Source organism: Dasypus novemcinctus, chromosome Y, assembly GCF_030445035.2.
Source record: "Dasypus novemcinctus isolate mDasNov1 chromosome Y, mDasNov1.1.hap2, whole genome shotgun sequence".
In the NCBI taxonomy this organism is placed as follows: domain Eukaryota; kingdom Metazoa; phylum Chordata; class Mammalia; order Cingulata; family Dasypodidae; genus Dasypus; species Dasypus novemcinctus.
The window spans coordinates 7,159,958-7,173,833 of record NC_092216.1 but is presented as its reverse complement, the minus strand read 5'-3'; the positions used below and the strand labels follow the sequence as shown (position 1 = coordinate 7,173,833).

At 43.2% G+C, this 13,876-nt stretch overlaps 1 protein-coding gene across 8 annotated transcripts in view; it reads right to left on the bottom strand.

Moving 5' to 3' along the window:
• Positions 1–13,876, bottom strand: part of LOC139438383 (steryl-sulfatase-like) — a 219,234-nt gene that overhangs the window by 48,160 nt on the left and 157,198 nt on the right. For 4 of the 8 annotated variants that reach the window (XM_071213488.1, XM_071213490.1, XM_071213489.1 and 1 more), the window contains one exon: positions 6,500–6,637. The exons of the other annotated variants lie outside the window; for them this stretch is intronic. In XM_071213488.1, the coding sequence (XP_071069589.1) occupies positions 6,500–6,637 (138 nt within the window). The remainder of the gene's footprint in view (positions 1–6,499; positions 6,638–13,876) is intronic. 8 annotated transcript variants of the gene reach the window in all.

Here is a 13,876-nt window from a genome sequence, read left to right as displayed (position 1 = left end):
TTATCTATGTCTATATCTGTGCCTATGCCTATATCTATGTATATAGATCTCCTTCCCTTCTCACCTGAGCTTCTTGAAACTGTGCCCATCCACCTTAGTCTCATCATCTCCCATTTATCTTTATTCAACTTCAACCTGGTTTCTACTATTAATCCCTCAAGCAAGTTTTTCCTATGACCGCTCTATTTCCCAGTCCAATTGACACTTTGCAGGTCTTATCTTGGTGGTCCTCTCTTTGGCACTGATGACTCTATTCTTCCTGAAACCTTCAAATCCTTTGTCTCCCCTGGCAGCAGCTTCTCCTAATTTTCCTTGTGATTTCTCTGACTTCTCTGTTTTCTGGTTCCCGAGCCCATTGCTCTCCTCTGGGCATATACTGTCTTTGGGTGATATTCTTCACCTTCGGTTTCAACTCTTACCCAAATACTAATGACTCATTCGTATATATCTCTAGTTCTTCTGGACTTATGAACATGGGTATAGGAAAAAGATCTCAAACTCAATAATCCAATATCTAATTCTCCTATCTCCCATCCCAGCGACTCTTAAACTTGGGTAGCATCCAGTATTTCCCATCACAGTTGCCACTACTGACACAGCCGTAGCCTGCCTCCCCATCTCCAGTCCACAAGAAATTCTTGTTTTACTACACAAATACTTCTTGAACCTGTCCTTTCCTCCTCTTCTCCTACCTCAGTTCAGGATATTGTCATCAAGTGCTTGGAATAGTTCCTTTGATCCACATTGCCACCAGCATGGCACCTTGAGCCCACCCTGATGTAACGCTCTTCAATGAACCTCCCCACCAACAAAGAAGAGCCCAATTCTGTACAAGGACCCAGGTCTGCCCCGTCGACCATGCCTCCTTCACCAGCCTCATCTGTTTGCACTCCTTGCCCACACCTTCCACTCCAGCAAGACCAAAGATGCATGTGACTCACCAATCAGCATCTCTTGTCTGCCTACAAAGTTCTCCCCACATTGTGTCTCCTACCCAGTGTTCAAAATACCAGCCATAAAACAGCAACCTCCCCTGGAAGTGCCTCTTAATCCCCAGCTTGGCTAACTACTTCTAACCACCCTGCCTTGACAACTCCCTTATCAATTATCTTGAAATAGCCTCAAAATCCAGACTGTGAGCTACCAGAGATCAGGGGCCTGATATTATTTGCAGTACCTATCACCATGTCTAGGACAACACATACAGCCAGTATATGGATGCATGTCAGTGGGGTTTAACAGAATGAGCAAACAGATAAGGATAAAATGTGACCCTCCTTCAAAGGTGAAAAGCCTGGGGTATGCCTCCTCAGTGCTGATACTGGCAAAAAGGGTAAGCCTCACCCACCCTTGGGAAGCCGACAAAAATGCTTGCCAACATCTGAACAGACCTACCCACTGATAAACTACCAGGCCCTCTTGCTGTTATCTTTTCTTTCAGCTGTGTTATTGCATGAGCTAGAGAGATGCCAAATTCAGTGACTGTAAGAAGCAACTCATAACAGATATGGATTTGAGCCAATCAGTTGCTTTTGGAATTTGCACTTGAGATGAAGGTGATATGCCAGGGAAGTAGTGCCATAGATGCAGGCATTCGGGAATTTTAAAAGCGTTTCCCTGCATAGGGAGAAAGTCTGTTTTTTGAACCCTCAGGAAAATATGAGTTCTCCTCATGCTTCTGCAGAAACCGTCCACAGAGTTAATTTATCCATTCCATTGACATTTATTACTTGCCTTTAGGCAGAGGAAAGGGGAGAGCAAAAGGCACCTCCAGGGTGACCCTGGCTTGGGAGAAGAATGGAAATGAAGCCAGAGTCAGGAGTTTAACTGTTCTCATCTGAGACTACAGGAAATTCCCTGCTGCGAGAAAGAGACAGACAATTCTGAAGTCTATGAAAATCACAGGGAAGATATTCTGACTCCAGCTAATGGTGGTAGCAGGGGGGAATGTAAGAGAAAAGGGGAAATACTCAGGTGGCACATGAGGGGACAGAAGGAAAGGAATCTGAGAAGCGGTTGCCATTCATTCAGCAGGTACATATCCAATACCTACTATGTGGTCATCATAGGCCCCCGGGATACAGTGAGAAGACAGGGCAGAACCCTGGAATTGACATTATAATGGGGTGGGGGGCAACAATGAGCAAATACATTAACAGGCAAACTCTCAAGTATGCAGGTAATTAAAACAAGTGGTATCAGGACAGACCTCACAGAGGCATCATTTGATGGAGGGATCAAATCGATGCCAAGACCTGGAAGCACACGTGCTGATGGAAGGAAGAGCCCATGCAAAAAGGCTCTAAGCCTAGGTCAAGATGAAGGTGTTGGAGGATCTTAGAATGGCTGGGAAGAAAGGAGAGGAGAGAAGCAGGAGCAGGTCATGGTGAGGCTGCGTATGGCCGGCCTGGGGCTTGGCATTTCATTCCCAGGGGAGCGGAAGTTATGAGAGTGTTTTAAGAAAGGGAAAGGCCTACCCTGAGCTTATGCTTATAAACATTGCACAGGTGCCTGGGTGGAGGATGGCTTGTGGGGAGCAAGGAAGAAGCAGGGATCCCTGGAGAAGATGCCATGAGAGGTGATGTTGGCTTGGACAAAGTTGCAGTGCATGCAGGTGGGAAAAGTGGATTGATGTCAGACATAGTTACAAGATAATATTTATAGGATGTGCTGGTGGAATATGGGGTCGAGGGCTCAGCGAAAGTGTCAAATTGGGAAATCCCAAGCTTTGGGGGTTGAACTACTGGAAAGAGTGGTATTGCTCAATAAAATGGGGCAGAAAAGGAAATGCATGGGCTCAGGAGAGAAGATTTCTAACTGGGATCGGTTAACTATGAATGCCCACTGAGCATCAGGTCAGAGGTCAAGTGGGCAGTGGGACGCAGGTGTTTGGGGCTCCAAGGAAGGGTCAGGGCCAGGTATTCGGGAGTGACCAGAGCTCCGATGCTGCTGGAGCTCATGGCTTTGGATGCAACCGCATATAGTGTAAGAGAAAGGGAAGAGCCCAGGACAGTGAACAGAGTTCTCCAAACTCAAGAGCTTGCTCAGATAAGAACCATTAGATTGTTTGGTCCTCTCTCTTCTAGGAGAGCCCCAGGGCTTAGAGCCCTGATTTAGACATGGAACAAGGGCTCCCGCTTACCGCAGGAGCATCACGTGAGCTTCTGTTCCACTGCCTTGGCACAGGTTGTGCCACCGAGCAGCATCTTCTCAACACTCACTTGCCCACCCAATCTAAAGAGACCCAACACCTGCCCAGGTGCAGGAACACAAGTTGAGCGCCACAAGCCACGTCTCCCAGAAGCAGAGGAGGATTGAAAGGAAATCTTAACTTCTCTCTTAGTATAAAGCAGTGGCTTCTAGTCCCAAGTTCCAAAGCAGTCATGTGGGCATTTTCAAGACTTCAGAAGGCCTGATGGAATTTGTACATTTGCCAGCAGTGTGGCACCTGAGGCCACTGCAAAGGGTCTGGTGTTTCCGTGTTTGTTTATTTATTTGTCTTGGTCTTGATGAAAATCATAACTTGGTCTGGAAATACTGTCAAATTAATTTGAAGCTCTGATGGATATCATTATTCATGAATTCTTTAGTGGGAAAATGGATTACTTATTAAACTAAGTTTTAGTAGGTTGGCATAATCATTCAAAACATGGATGGTAGAAGGGAATTTATTTTAAAAGGTTCTCAGAAGTAAATATTTCAGGAACTACCACATGAAGGAATTACTGCCAAGATTTCTAAAAATGGCCAGAATTATACTGAAACAACACATCTGACACCTACCTTTATCCCCAGTTTCCCTTTTTGCTACAGCCTTTCGACAAAGAGAAAATTTACCAGTATCATAGTCTAAACTCATTTTCTTAAGAAAATGAAACACTGAGTGATATCACTACCCCCCTCTCCCATAATAGCAAGTTACTACTTTTAAAATACAGACTACAGTGAGAAATAAGTGTTTCTATGAACAAATAGACCAACCTGTTGGAATTTGCTTAAGGATGATTTAGTCCTACCCATTCTGTCAAATTAGCCTGTAGATATCATTAGGGAAAGAAACAGATTTGATTGGAAATATGATAGAATGAGCGCAAGTAACTAAGACGTTTTTTAGGGGTTTTGATTTAGAGTAGAAGGCATTATTGTTCAGAAAAGGGTGCATTTTTGGTAAGGAAGTCACACAGTGTGATTCCTCTGTGTTCCCATGAGCCATGCTTGAATGTTGGAATCACAGCTTGGAAAATGAGAGGTCTTGACTTTTACAAGTCTTTGGTCACTTCCCATAGCTGGAAAGAAACCACATCATTCTCAGAGAGTACTGTATTTTAACAATGTTTCCAAGTGAACTTGATTTCAAGTAAAGGAGGCCCAAGAATAATGCTTAGCAATAGAATATCAGCAGAGTTATGAATACAGTGCCATCAATTAATGGTATTTCTAATACTCGAGCAAAACACTTCTAAGAAATCCAGCATGATTCTAACAAAGCATATACAGGGAGTAGCCATTGACTTACTTTTAGGATGACATGATAACCGCAGTTCCTGAATCATCATTTAGCACCCAGACACTCGGTCCAACCCTCATAGCTATGCCTCCAGGTTGCCAACTACCAAAGCACAATTCCAGGGCAGTGGCCTCCTCTCCCCAGAAGCCTCCTTGCATTCTTCAGCTGACCATCTGCACCAGGGTTATCCTTCCTTTCGAACCGCTTCTCTTACTATGATGCAAGGTTGTGTCTTCTAGACAGCAATATGCTACTTTGGGACCTGGCAGTCTCAGGGAGAGAACAGATGAACGGGTGGGTGAGTGCATGAAATGTGCTAATTCCACCTGTAGGGGCACCATAATCTGGAAAATAAAAGAACAACAGCTTCCTCTACAAAGGCTATAGGAATAACCTTATGGAAGCAAGTCTCGAACACCCCAGCTTAACATGTAAGAATACACGTTCTCACTTCTCAGTTCTTGGAAATGCAGGAGGGCTGAAATGGGGACAGGCTATCAGGGCTATTGCTGTTTGGATTAAATGCACCCATTCATTTGCCGACCCACATTAAATACTGGGTTGGGTGCCCACACTGGCCAGATATTCATGGCAACGGGTGGCCCCTTGCAAGATCGCACAGCCTAGAAGATCCACCAGGCTCACAGCCAAGAGGCTCCATTGTGCTAATTTCTGGTTACAAAAGATGTAACAAATGGCCCCTGCCCCAAGAGTTCATAATTTCACAGGACTCCCAGGCACACATGAAGATGGAAGTGGAAGTTGAAAGTTTCTCAGGCTACCTGCCTGGAGTAGAGGATAAACAGTCAACGAATCTTTCTCCGTCCCTTTGCCTCAGGCACGGTGAGATCTGACCCACTCCAGTCCTTGCAGTTTGCAGAGGAGCTCATTTCCTCCTCCTCATTGCCAGCACTGCCAAAGATGGGGAGCATTTAACAAAGAGCTAGGAGAACTCAAGAGAACGAGCACGGACGGACTGCTCCTTATCTCTTGACACAGGCAGCGGTTCTCTAGACACCTTTCCCTCTCCATCCACCCCAGGACTGGTTGGGTTTCTTCCCTTGTGCACTGAAATACCTTCCTAGGTCTATGACCTAAGACCCATCTTTTCATTAGATAGGTATGCCTCATGTCTGCACAGGGTACACCATGGGAGCTCCTTGGGGAGCAGTAACTGGGTCTTATCTAAGGTCTCTAATGCCAAGCACGATGCCTGATCCACCGTGGGGTAGCTCGACCCATGCTGTGCAAAGAATGAGACCTCAGCTCAAAGGGCTCTTATGGGGTGTGGTTGGTAGAATAAAGCATCTCCCAGGATGTCCACCTCCCCATCCCCATGGCCTGTGAGCTCATTCCATTACATGGCAGGTGTGGGTGTGCATACATCCTGGATCTGGAGATGTGCAGGTTACTGTGGATTATCTGGGGGGCCCAGTGTAACCCAAGGGTCCTTCTAAGAAGGAAGGAAGAGGGTTTGAGTCAGAGAAGGAAATGTGATGATGGAAGCAGAGGTTAGAAGGAGAGAGAGAGGGTCAGATCAGGAGATTGGAAGAGGCTAGGTGGCTGGTTCTGAAGATGGAGAAAGTGAGTATGAGGCTAAAAATGCCAACAGTTGTTAGAAGGAAAAGGCAAGGAAATGGATTCTCCCTAGCAGCCCTCAGAAGGAACACAGTCTTTGATTTTAGCCACTGAGACCCATTTGGACTTCTTCCCTCCAGAAGGGTAAGATAATAAATTTGTGTTGTTTTAAGTCACTAAGTGTATTTATTACAGCAGCAGTGGGAAACTAATACACAGAGGTAGCTGCTTTTTTTTTTTTTTAATTAGTTACACAATATGGGGCTATACTTACATTTGAGGAAAAGCACCCTTGTTGTAATGCCTGGACGTAGAATGTGTGCTTTTAAGCTATGTGGGATGCTCTTAGAAATGGCGATTTTGGCCAGCGGGCGAGCTGGGAGGACAGGGTTTGTAGACATCAGCACGCCTCACCTTTATAAATTCCGTTGCTTCCTCCATGAACGTCCCCTTTGGTAGTTACCTCTTCCACATGTGCCCCTTGGTCCGATGAAAAGTATACGAGGGTATTGTTAGCCAGTCTCATCTCATCTAGAACATTTAAGACCTGCCCTGAAAGGGGAAAAATAATCAAGTTCGAAACAGTTCAATCTTTGCACACAAAAAAAAGGATATGTTCACCCTCATTAACTTGTTGGCTTAATTTCTTAAGACAGGAGGGAACAAGTGCATATATTGGAGGGTTACGGGGGCTGATCCCAACACAACAGATCATGTAATCAGGACTGTTTGATTGGGGCAGGGTCTTGGCATAGACATCGGGAAAATTCAGTTAGTGATTCAAGTGTCCTTTAGAAGCATCCTTTGCACTGCTGCGCAACATGGAATGATTCTGTAGACAGAGCTGAAAAAGTATTCTAGAAAATTCTGGCTCATAGATTAGGAGCCGCTCAAAGGAAGGCAGCAGAAGACAATGCCAAATTGTTGCTCTCGCCAGTTGACTGTACTACTGAGGCTACAACAAAGCCTACTGTTGTTCCTTATTGAATAGGAAAAGTACATCCTCGACTTTCCACTGACGTGAACAAATAGATCTAAAAACATTTTATGATGAGTATCTTTTTAAAATTCTGACTGCAGATACCCAAATATGAAACAGTCTATCTGCAAAGATCAATTTCATTCATATGTTCATTTGTCCTTAACTTCTTTCCTACCCTAACATTGCATACCACCCCAAATAACTATACTTTAAATGATAATGGCACCAACAATAATCACTACCATCGATCGGTCACTAGGTCATGTGAAGGATTTCATTCCACATTCTCTTGTTTGGATACTGAACCCCAGGAGTAAACAGAGTTGGCAATGTTTCACAGAGGAGAGGTTAAACAACTTGCCAAGGTCATGCGGTTAGGAAGTGGTGGAGGCAGAAAGTAAGAGCTAAATCCAACTCCAGAACCCATACTCTCAAACACCGCCCAACTTAAATTGGATGGGTTCCATCTTGGAAAAAACTCATGTGGTACAGCATGTGGGTCATGCCCATGTGAGGTGGACTCTCCCCCACAGGTTGCACCCTCATCCACTTGACCCAGAAAAGGACAAAGAAGGACAAAAAGTATATCTTCCAGGGAGGTGACAGAGAAGATTACTGATGCAAAACAATATACCCAAGTTATTTGTGATAACACATTTTTGCTATTCGATTGAAAATGCCGCAGGCCAGAGCATTCTCAATTTTGAACATCAATGATCAACATTTCTAGAATCCTCACTGCGTAGGGAAATATCATACTCAGATCCAAGGAGGGCCATTTTAATGAGTTGTCTCCCTTAATCCATCAAGACCAGGCAGATGTTGTCTGTGATGTTATTTTATATACCAGGCAAACCACCTTTGCCCTTGGGCATTGCAAATTTGGCTCTGCCACTAATCTAAGTCTGGTTACTCTGAAAATGGTAATTAGTTTAGTAAATCATAATAAAAAGAAGCAACCAAGTGATATAACCCACCCCACCCCATACTTTAAAAGACAAATACCCCCTTTTGTTCATATAACAATTTCTTGTATTGTAATTAGTACTTTGCAAGACCACATGCTACCACACATCTCCATTTCAGATAAAATTTACCTTTACTTAGCTTTAGATGTATCTTAGGCTAAAGAAAATGTCATGAACAAATGTCTTTTTAAAAACGTGTCTTCTAAATACTATTTTGACTCCAAGTCTCCCTCATTCCTTTATCCATGACACTTGTTTATGAAGCATCTATTATACACAGGCTGTGTGCTAAAGGCTGGGGTAGGACAGAGAATTGTGGACAGTTCTTATCTCCAAAGCTTCTCTGGTAACTCATTTCCTTTGTTCAAGTCAGCTGTATTTGTTGTTTACAGTTTCCCCTCTAGGCTACTTTCATCTTCAGACAGACCTGCAGTTGCATTTATTTCACAGGTTCCTTTTACTAAAATAGACTGGAGCCTTTTCCATCTTAACACACCTTCCTGGATATTTCCCCCCAATCCAATATTGCAAATAGCCACAATAAGCTATTTACTTCGTTCCCATCGATTTTTCCCACTCATTGCCTAGAATGATAACTTTAATTATCATTTTCATCCAAGGCACCATCTACAATTGGGCTGGAATTAATAACAGAGAAACCAGCTGATACCACCATGCATGTGCAAATGGTGGGATATGTGTTAAACTGCTGTTAAATTTGATTTCCTTTTATCCTTTCTTTCCAGAAAGATACAGGCTGGGTCTTAAGCCAGAAATTCATTTATAAAGCCCTGAGCCCATTAACCATTTAATTTTTCTTAAGACTGAGCTTATAAAGGCTAACATATTTCTTTCCTAAAAATTCTAAACAGAAATCTCCCCTGGGAACAAACACTGCTTTATTATTCTTGCCTTCAGAGCAATATATTGCAAGTCATAGGTCCGCAAATATTATTTTTCAGTAAGCCTCTCAAAGCATAATGATACCAATTTATATAGGATGATAGTTTTGAATTACTGATTGTGGGCTGCAGGATGCCTTATAAATGAAATGTTTTATTTCCAAAGCTTCTCACATTGTTCCTCCAAATAAAACGAATACAGAAAACAAGCCATTTCAAGAGGACGTTGTTATTTATCTGGAGACAACAAGAGGAAACTTATCAAAAATGAGGATTTCTTGATCAGTCTTTTGTAACTGTAAAGCAGAAAACTGGGAAACATGAAAAGATGGCCTCTTCCTTGTGCAAGTGTAACAGAGGAAGCTTCAGCTCTACAGAGTTCATTCGCTTAATTTAATGATTCCACCCACAAGTATGAAGCCATGTTAAAGAGTCAGTGCCAGGGATGGGTTACCCAGAAGGTTTCAAATGTACAGGAAGATTGCAGGTCTTAACTGAGAGGTGGAATCACAGAGTATACTTGTGGAAGCTCTGGTTTCTCCATCCTGGTTTAAACTGATCTGCCTTGAGTCCTGTGCCCCCCACCAGCTCATTGGGAGGTTTTTACTCTATGTCAGAGATGATAATGGGTCTTAGTTCAAGGTCACCAGGAGGAACAAATGAGGAATTGTGTGCAAAATGCTCAGTCTACCTCTTCCCTCGGTGAGAGGTCAATGCACCTTAGCTCTGAGTTAAAACATCCCCTTGCCTCATTGAAACCTTGTGATTTCAGTTAAGCTTGTCTTTTCCTCCACGAGGTGCTTACATTTGCCAACGTCTGCCAGCGCAAAATGCCAGAAATGGGAAGTTATTAGGGTAGAAGCCTGCAGTTCTGAGGCTATGAAAATGTCCCAATCAAAGCATCTTCAGAAATGCTGTCTCACCAAAGGCTGGCAGCTGGCAATCCTGGACTCTTGCCACATGGCAAGACAAGATGGAGGCCGGTCTCTGCCTTTACCTCCAGGCTCACTTTCTCTCCGAGCTCAATTGTGGGCCAACAGGCATATGCTCCTCTCTTCCCTCTCCTCCTGGCCTCGTTGCGTCAGCTTCGGCTGCTCCACTGATCCCAGCCTCCAGCCTCTCTCTCAGCCTCTTGGCGTTTCTGTCCTCCTGCCACTGCAGGTGATCCTGGAGTCCTCTCTCACATAGCAGGTAAAAATGGCAGCTCTTTCTCTGTGTGTCTGCATGTTTTTCCAACAAGAGACCCACCCTGGGTCACGCCTCACTGAGGCACTCAAATCAAAGGCCCCCAACTATATTCAGTCCAATTAAAGGGCCCCATACCCACGGGAATGGATAACTTTAAGGACATACTTTTCTGGGGCCCACAAAAGACCCAAACCAGGACACAAGGTAAGTAGACTCAGACAGAATACTGGAGCAAAATGCTGCAAAGTAAACTACTTTCAATCTCAGAAGCGTCGGGCTCATTAAGGAAAAATATGCCTTTCTCTTAAGCAACCACCTGCCATGAATACCTGTAACTGAGAATTTCCACCTACACATTGTAACTCTGGGGAAAAAAAGCCCTAAATATCTCCCCTGAAGCTATTTTAGTGAGCATGCAAGGCCTTCAACTGACAACAGGTTGATGATATCAGGGCTTTCAGATAAATAGGAGCTACTAATTACTCTAAATGGTGGTGGCAGCCACTGTCACCTGGCTGTGGGAGTGATAGGTATTCCTTCCACAGAAACAGTCCGGGCTGCTACGCTCTGAAGTTCCCCTGAACCATTTCTTGAGAGATTCTGCTGTCAATGGTCCTAAAAAGGCAATTCTTTGCTAGTTTATGTAGGATTAGAAGTGTAACCAACATCCCCTATCTCAGGCCATATCTGTCACTGTATACATAGAAGACCCATTTTCATCCCCAGTTAAAGGCAACATTCATTTATTGTAGGTAGACCTCATCTAGTACGTCTTCCTAAAATAAATGACCATGATCTCCGAAACTTCAGTTCTGATCTTCACCATTAATTTGAAGCTCAAGGGATCCACAGGTGAGACATTTGAAAGCATGCACTATATCTACAGTATCAAATCAATTTCAAAAGCTTACTCATAAGAGAAACAAACAGTATAGGACCAAAAACCAAATCCTAAAATATAGGTTGTCTGCCCGCCATAAGCTGGTGGGGATACAAAAGGGACGTGCTAGGTTTTCCTTGATGCTATGGCATTTCATTTGTTGTTTGGTTTGGTGTATTTTTAGAAAGAGGTAAGCAGAATATTGTAATACTGAAATAGAAGATGTGGTGTTTTGCCTAACTCTACCCAGATCTACTGCAGCTCTTGTAAGCGATGCAGAACAGGACCCAATTAGACAGAGGTCACCTGCACAGCAAGGTCTAAAGAAGGCATTGGAAAGGCAACTCTTGCAGGGTGGTTTCAGGAGTGAAGGACCAGGTAGAAGAAGGGTGAAGTCCCCCTAGCATTTCCATCTCCTGGGTGAGGTGAGGAGGGTGGCTTCCATCTCCACTAATGCCCGAGCAAGAGAAAAGTGGCACAAACTTTGTCATGAACAATTTATGTTGTGTGAAAGCACATATGCCAACGGCAGATGACGGAGGAGCAGTGGAACCCTCCTCTTGGAAGGTCTTTAGTTAGAGGATAAATTCTTCCCTGACAGCAATGGGTGAAATATGCATCAGCATACCCACTGCCAGATCTTGTTTGTTTTCTATTAAATCAGGGCAACCACATCTGTCAAATCCGGTATCATCCTTTTTATTATATCATGCATATCCACAACTCCTAAGTCAAAACAAAAACTTCACTCTAAATATTTCTAGAAGATATCCCTAATAATTTTGCAAGTACCTCTGGAAAGGTAAGTCAAGGTAATATCAAGGAACTGATAAGACTGATTTATATATTGATTTATGCATTTTTTTCCATAAAGGGGCTGACCCAAACTAATAATCAACACTTGGTATTTAGAATATAGGTTTCCTCAGGCATTTGTTTATATTATATATATATATAAACAAATATATATATCGATGTTTCTCAAATTTTAATGTGGGCATGAACCACTTGGGGATTGCATTAAAATGAAGATTGTGACTCAGTAAATATGGGTGGGGACCCATATTTCTTACAAGCATCCATATAATGTTGATGGTGCTAGTCTGAGGAACACAGTTTGAGAAGGAAGGTTGTGCATGACTAAATGTTTAACAAGTGTTGACGTGTCATAGCTGTGGCCTTCTACAGCTACTACAACTACTGCTAATAACAATGGTTTCAGGCAATTTAACATGTACCTGTTATACACAGTCAATAAACCCAATAAACATATCATTAGGACTATCAAGTGTCATTAAAAGACTCTGTCTTCCTTTGCTGTTTTCTCCCCCTCTGCTAAGTGCCTATCTGAGTTCATATAATTTCCTGGAAATCCATCCTAATTTTGTGTTGTACCTGCTTGTTATGATAATGTTGTGATTTCCTCCATTAAACCCATCTTCACCCTAATCATAGTTGCGATGTGTGATTTATCCCTGCACTTACATCTGCTCTCACCATCTGGGATGCTTTCATTGCTTGACTCTGCTTTCTTCTCTTCCTGGATTAACAATAACTTGCTTTTCTTCTTTTTATGCCCCAGGGTGTTATTTTGGCTGAAAATCATTTGAATAACTCTCACTCTCCGGAAGCACACCAGTGTTTTCCTGCGTAAACACTGCAGACGGAAGGAGAGGTCATGGGATCTGTTCAACAGAATTACACACGAGAATCTGGGAGAGAAACCAGAGTTGGAATATGGGCATGGCCAAGGAAGCACTTGGGATCTGATATTGTGGTCTCCAAGGAAGTGGTTGACCAAGGGGCAGGCTCTCAGAGTGTCTGGAAGCCACTCCCTAGAGCAGCCATCAGAAAGAGCCAGCACACAGTCTTCCCTCTCTCATCTCAGATGCACACCTGTGCTTCCTGCAGTGGAACCTTCCATCTTCTAGAAACTCAGGGGTGGCTATTGCTGCGCAGCCCTGTGTGGTTTGGAATGGCCCTCAGTCGATGGGATTCTCGTTTATCAGGCTTTGCCACTGAGTATGAGGTCACCCAGATGTCCAAGGGACAGTTTCTACAAAAAGAGGCAGTTCAGAGACCTGGAAACAGATCAGCCAGAACTTCTCCAGCTACCACTGACTGAAGGGCTACATTCAACTTCCCATTTAAGCTGGTCTTTAAATAGAAAATAGCCTGAGATCATGAACAACTACCAAGAAAACGAGTCCCTTTGGAAGTCTCCTTTTCCTACTGATCAGTTCATATTCTTTTCATTTTAGGACTAGATTTTTACATGGTTTTTAAAATTTCATTTTATTGTGGCAAAAAATATATAACATAAATGTTCAATCATTTTAAGTGTGTAACTTAGTGGCATTAAACACATTCAAAATGTGCCACCAGTACCACTACCTAGTTACAGAAATTTTCCATCCCCCCCCCAATAGAAACTCTGCCCCCTTTCATCAATAACTTCTCATCCCGCTTTCCCCAAGTCCCCGGTAATCACTAATTTCCTTTCTGTCTCTATGGATTTGCTTATTCCAGATATGTCCTTTAAGCGGAAGCATACAATATTTGTCTATTTGCATCTGGCGCATTTCACTCACAATAATGTCTTCAAGGTTCATCGGTGTTGTAACATCAATCAGACTTATCCCTTCTCATAGCCAAATAATAGTCCATGGTTTGGGCCAACCACAGTTTGTTTATCCATTCATCCATTGATGGGTTTGCTTTGTCTTTTACCATCTAAATAGCTGAAGCCATAAGTTGACCATTACAGTTCCCTTCGTCAACACCTTGTACATTCACCATGGATTCAAGGCTCCAGTTAAATCAAACTAAAACCTGGACATATTGACCCCACAAGGCATGCGCTCTTTTATT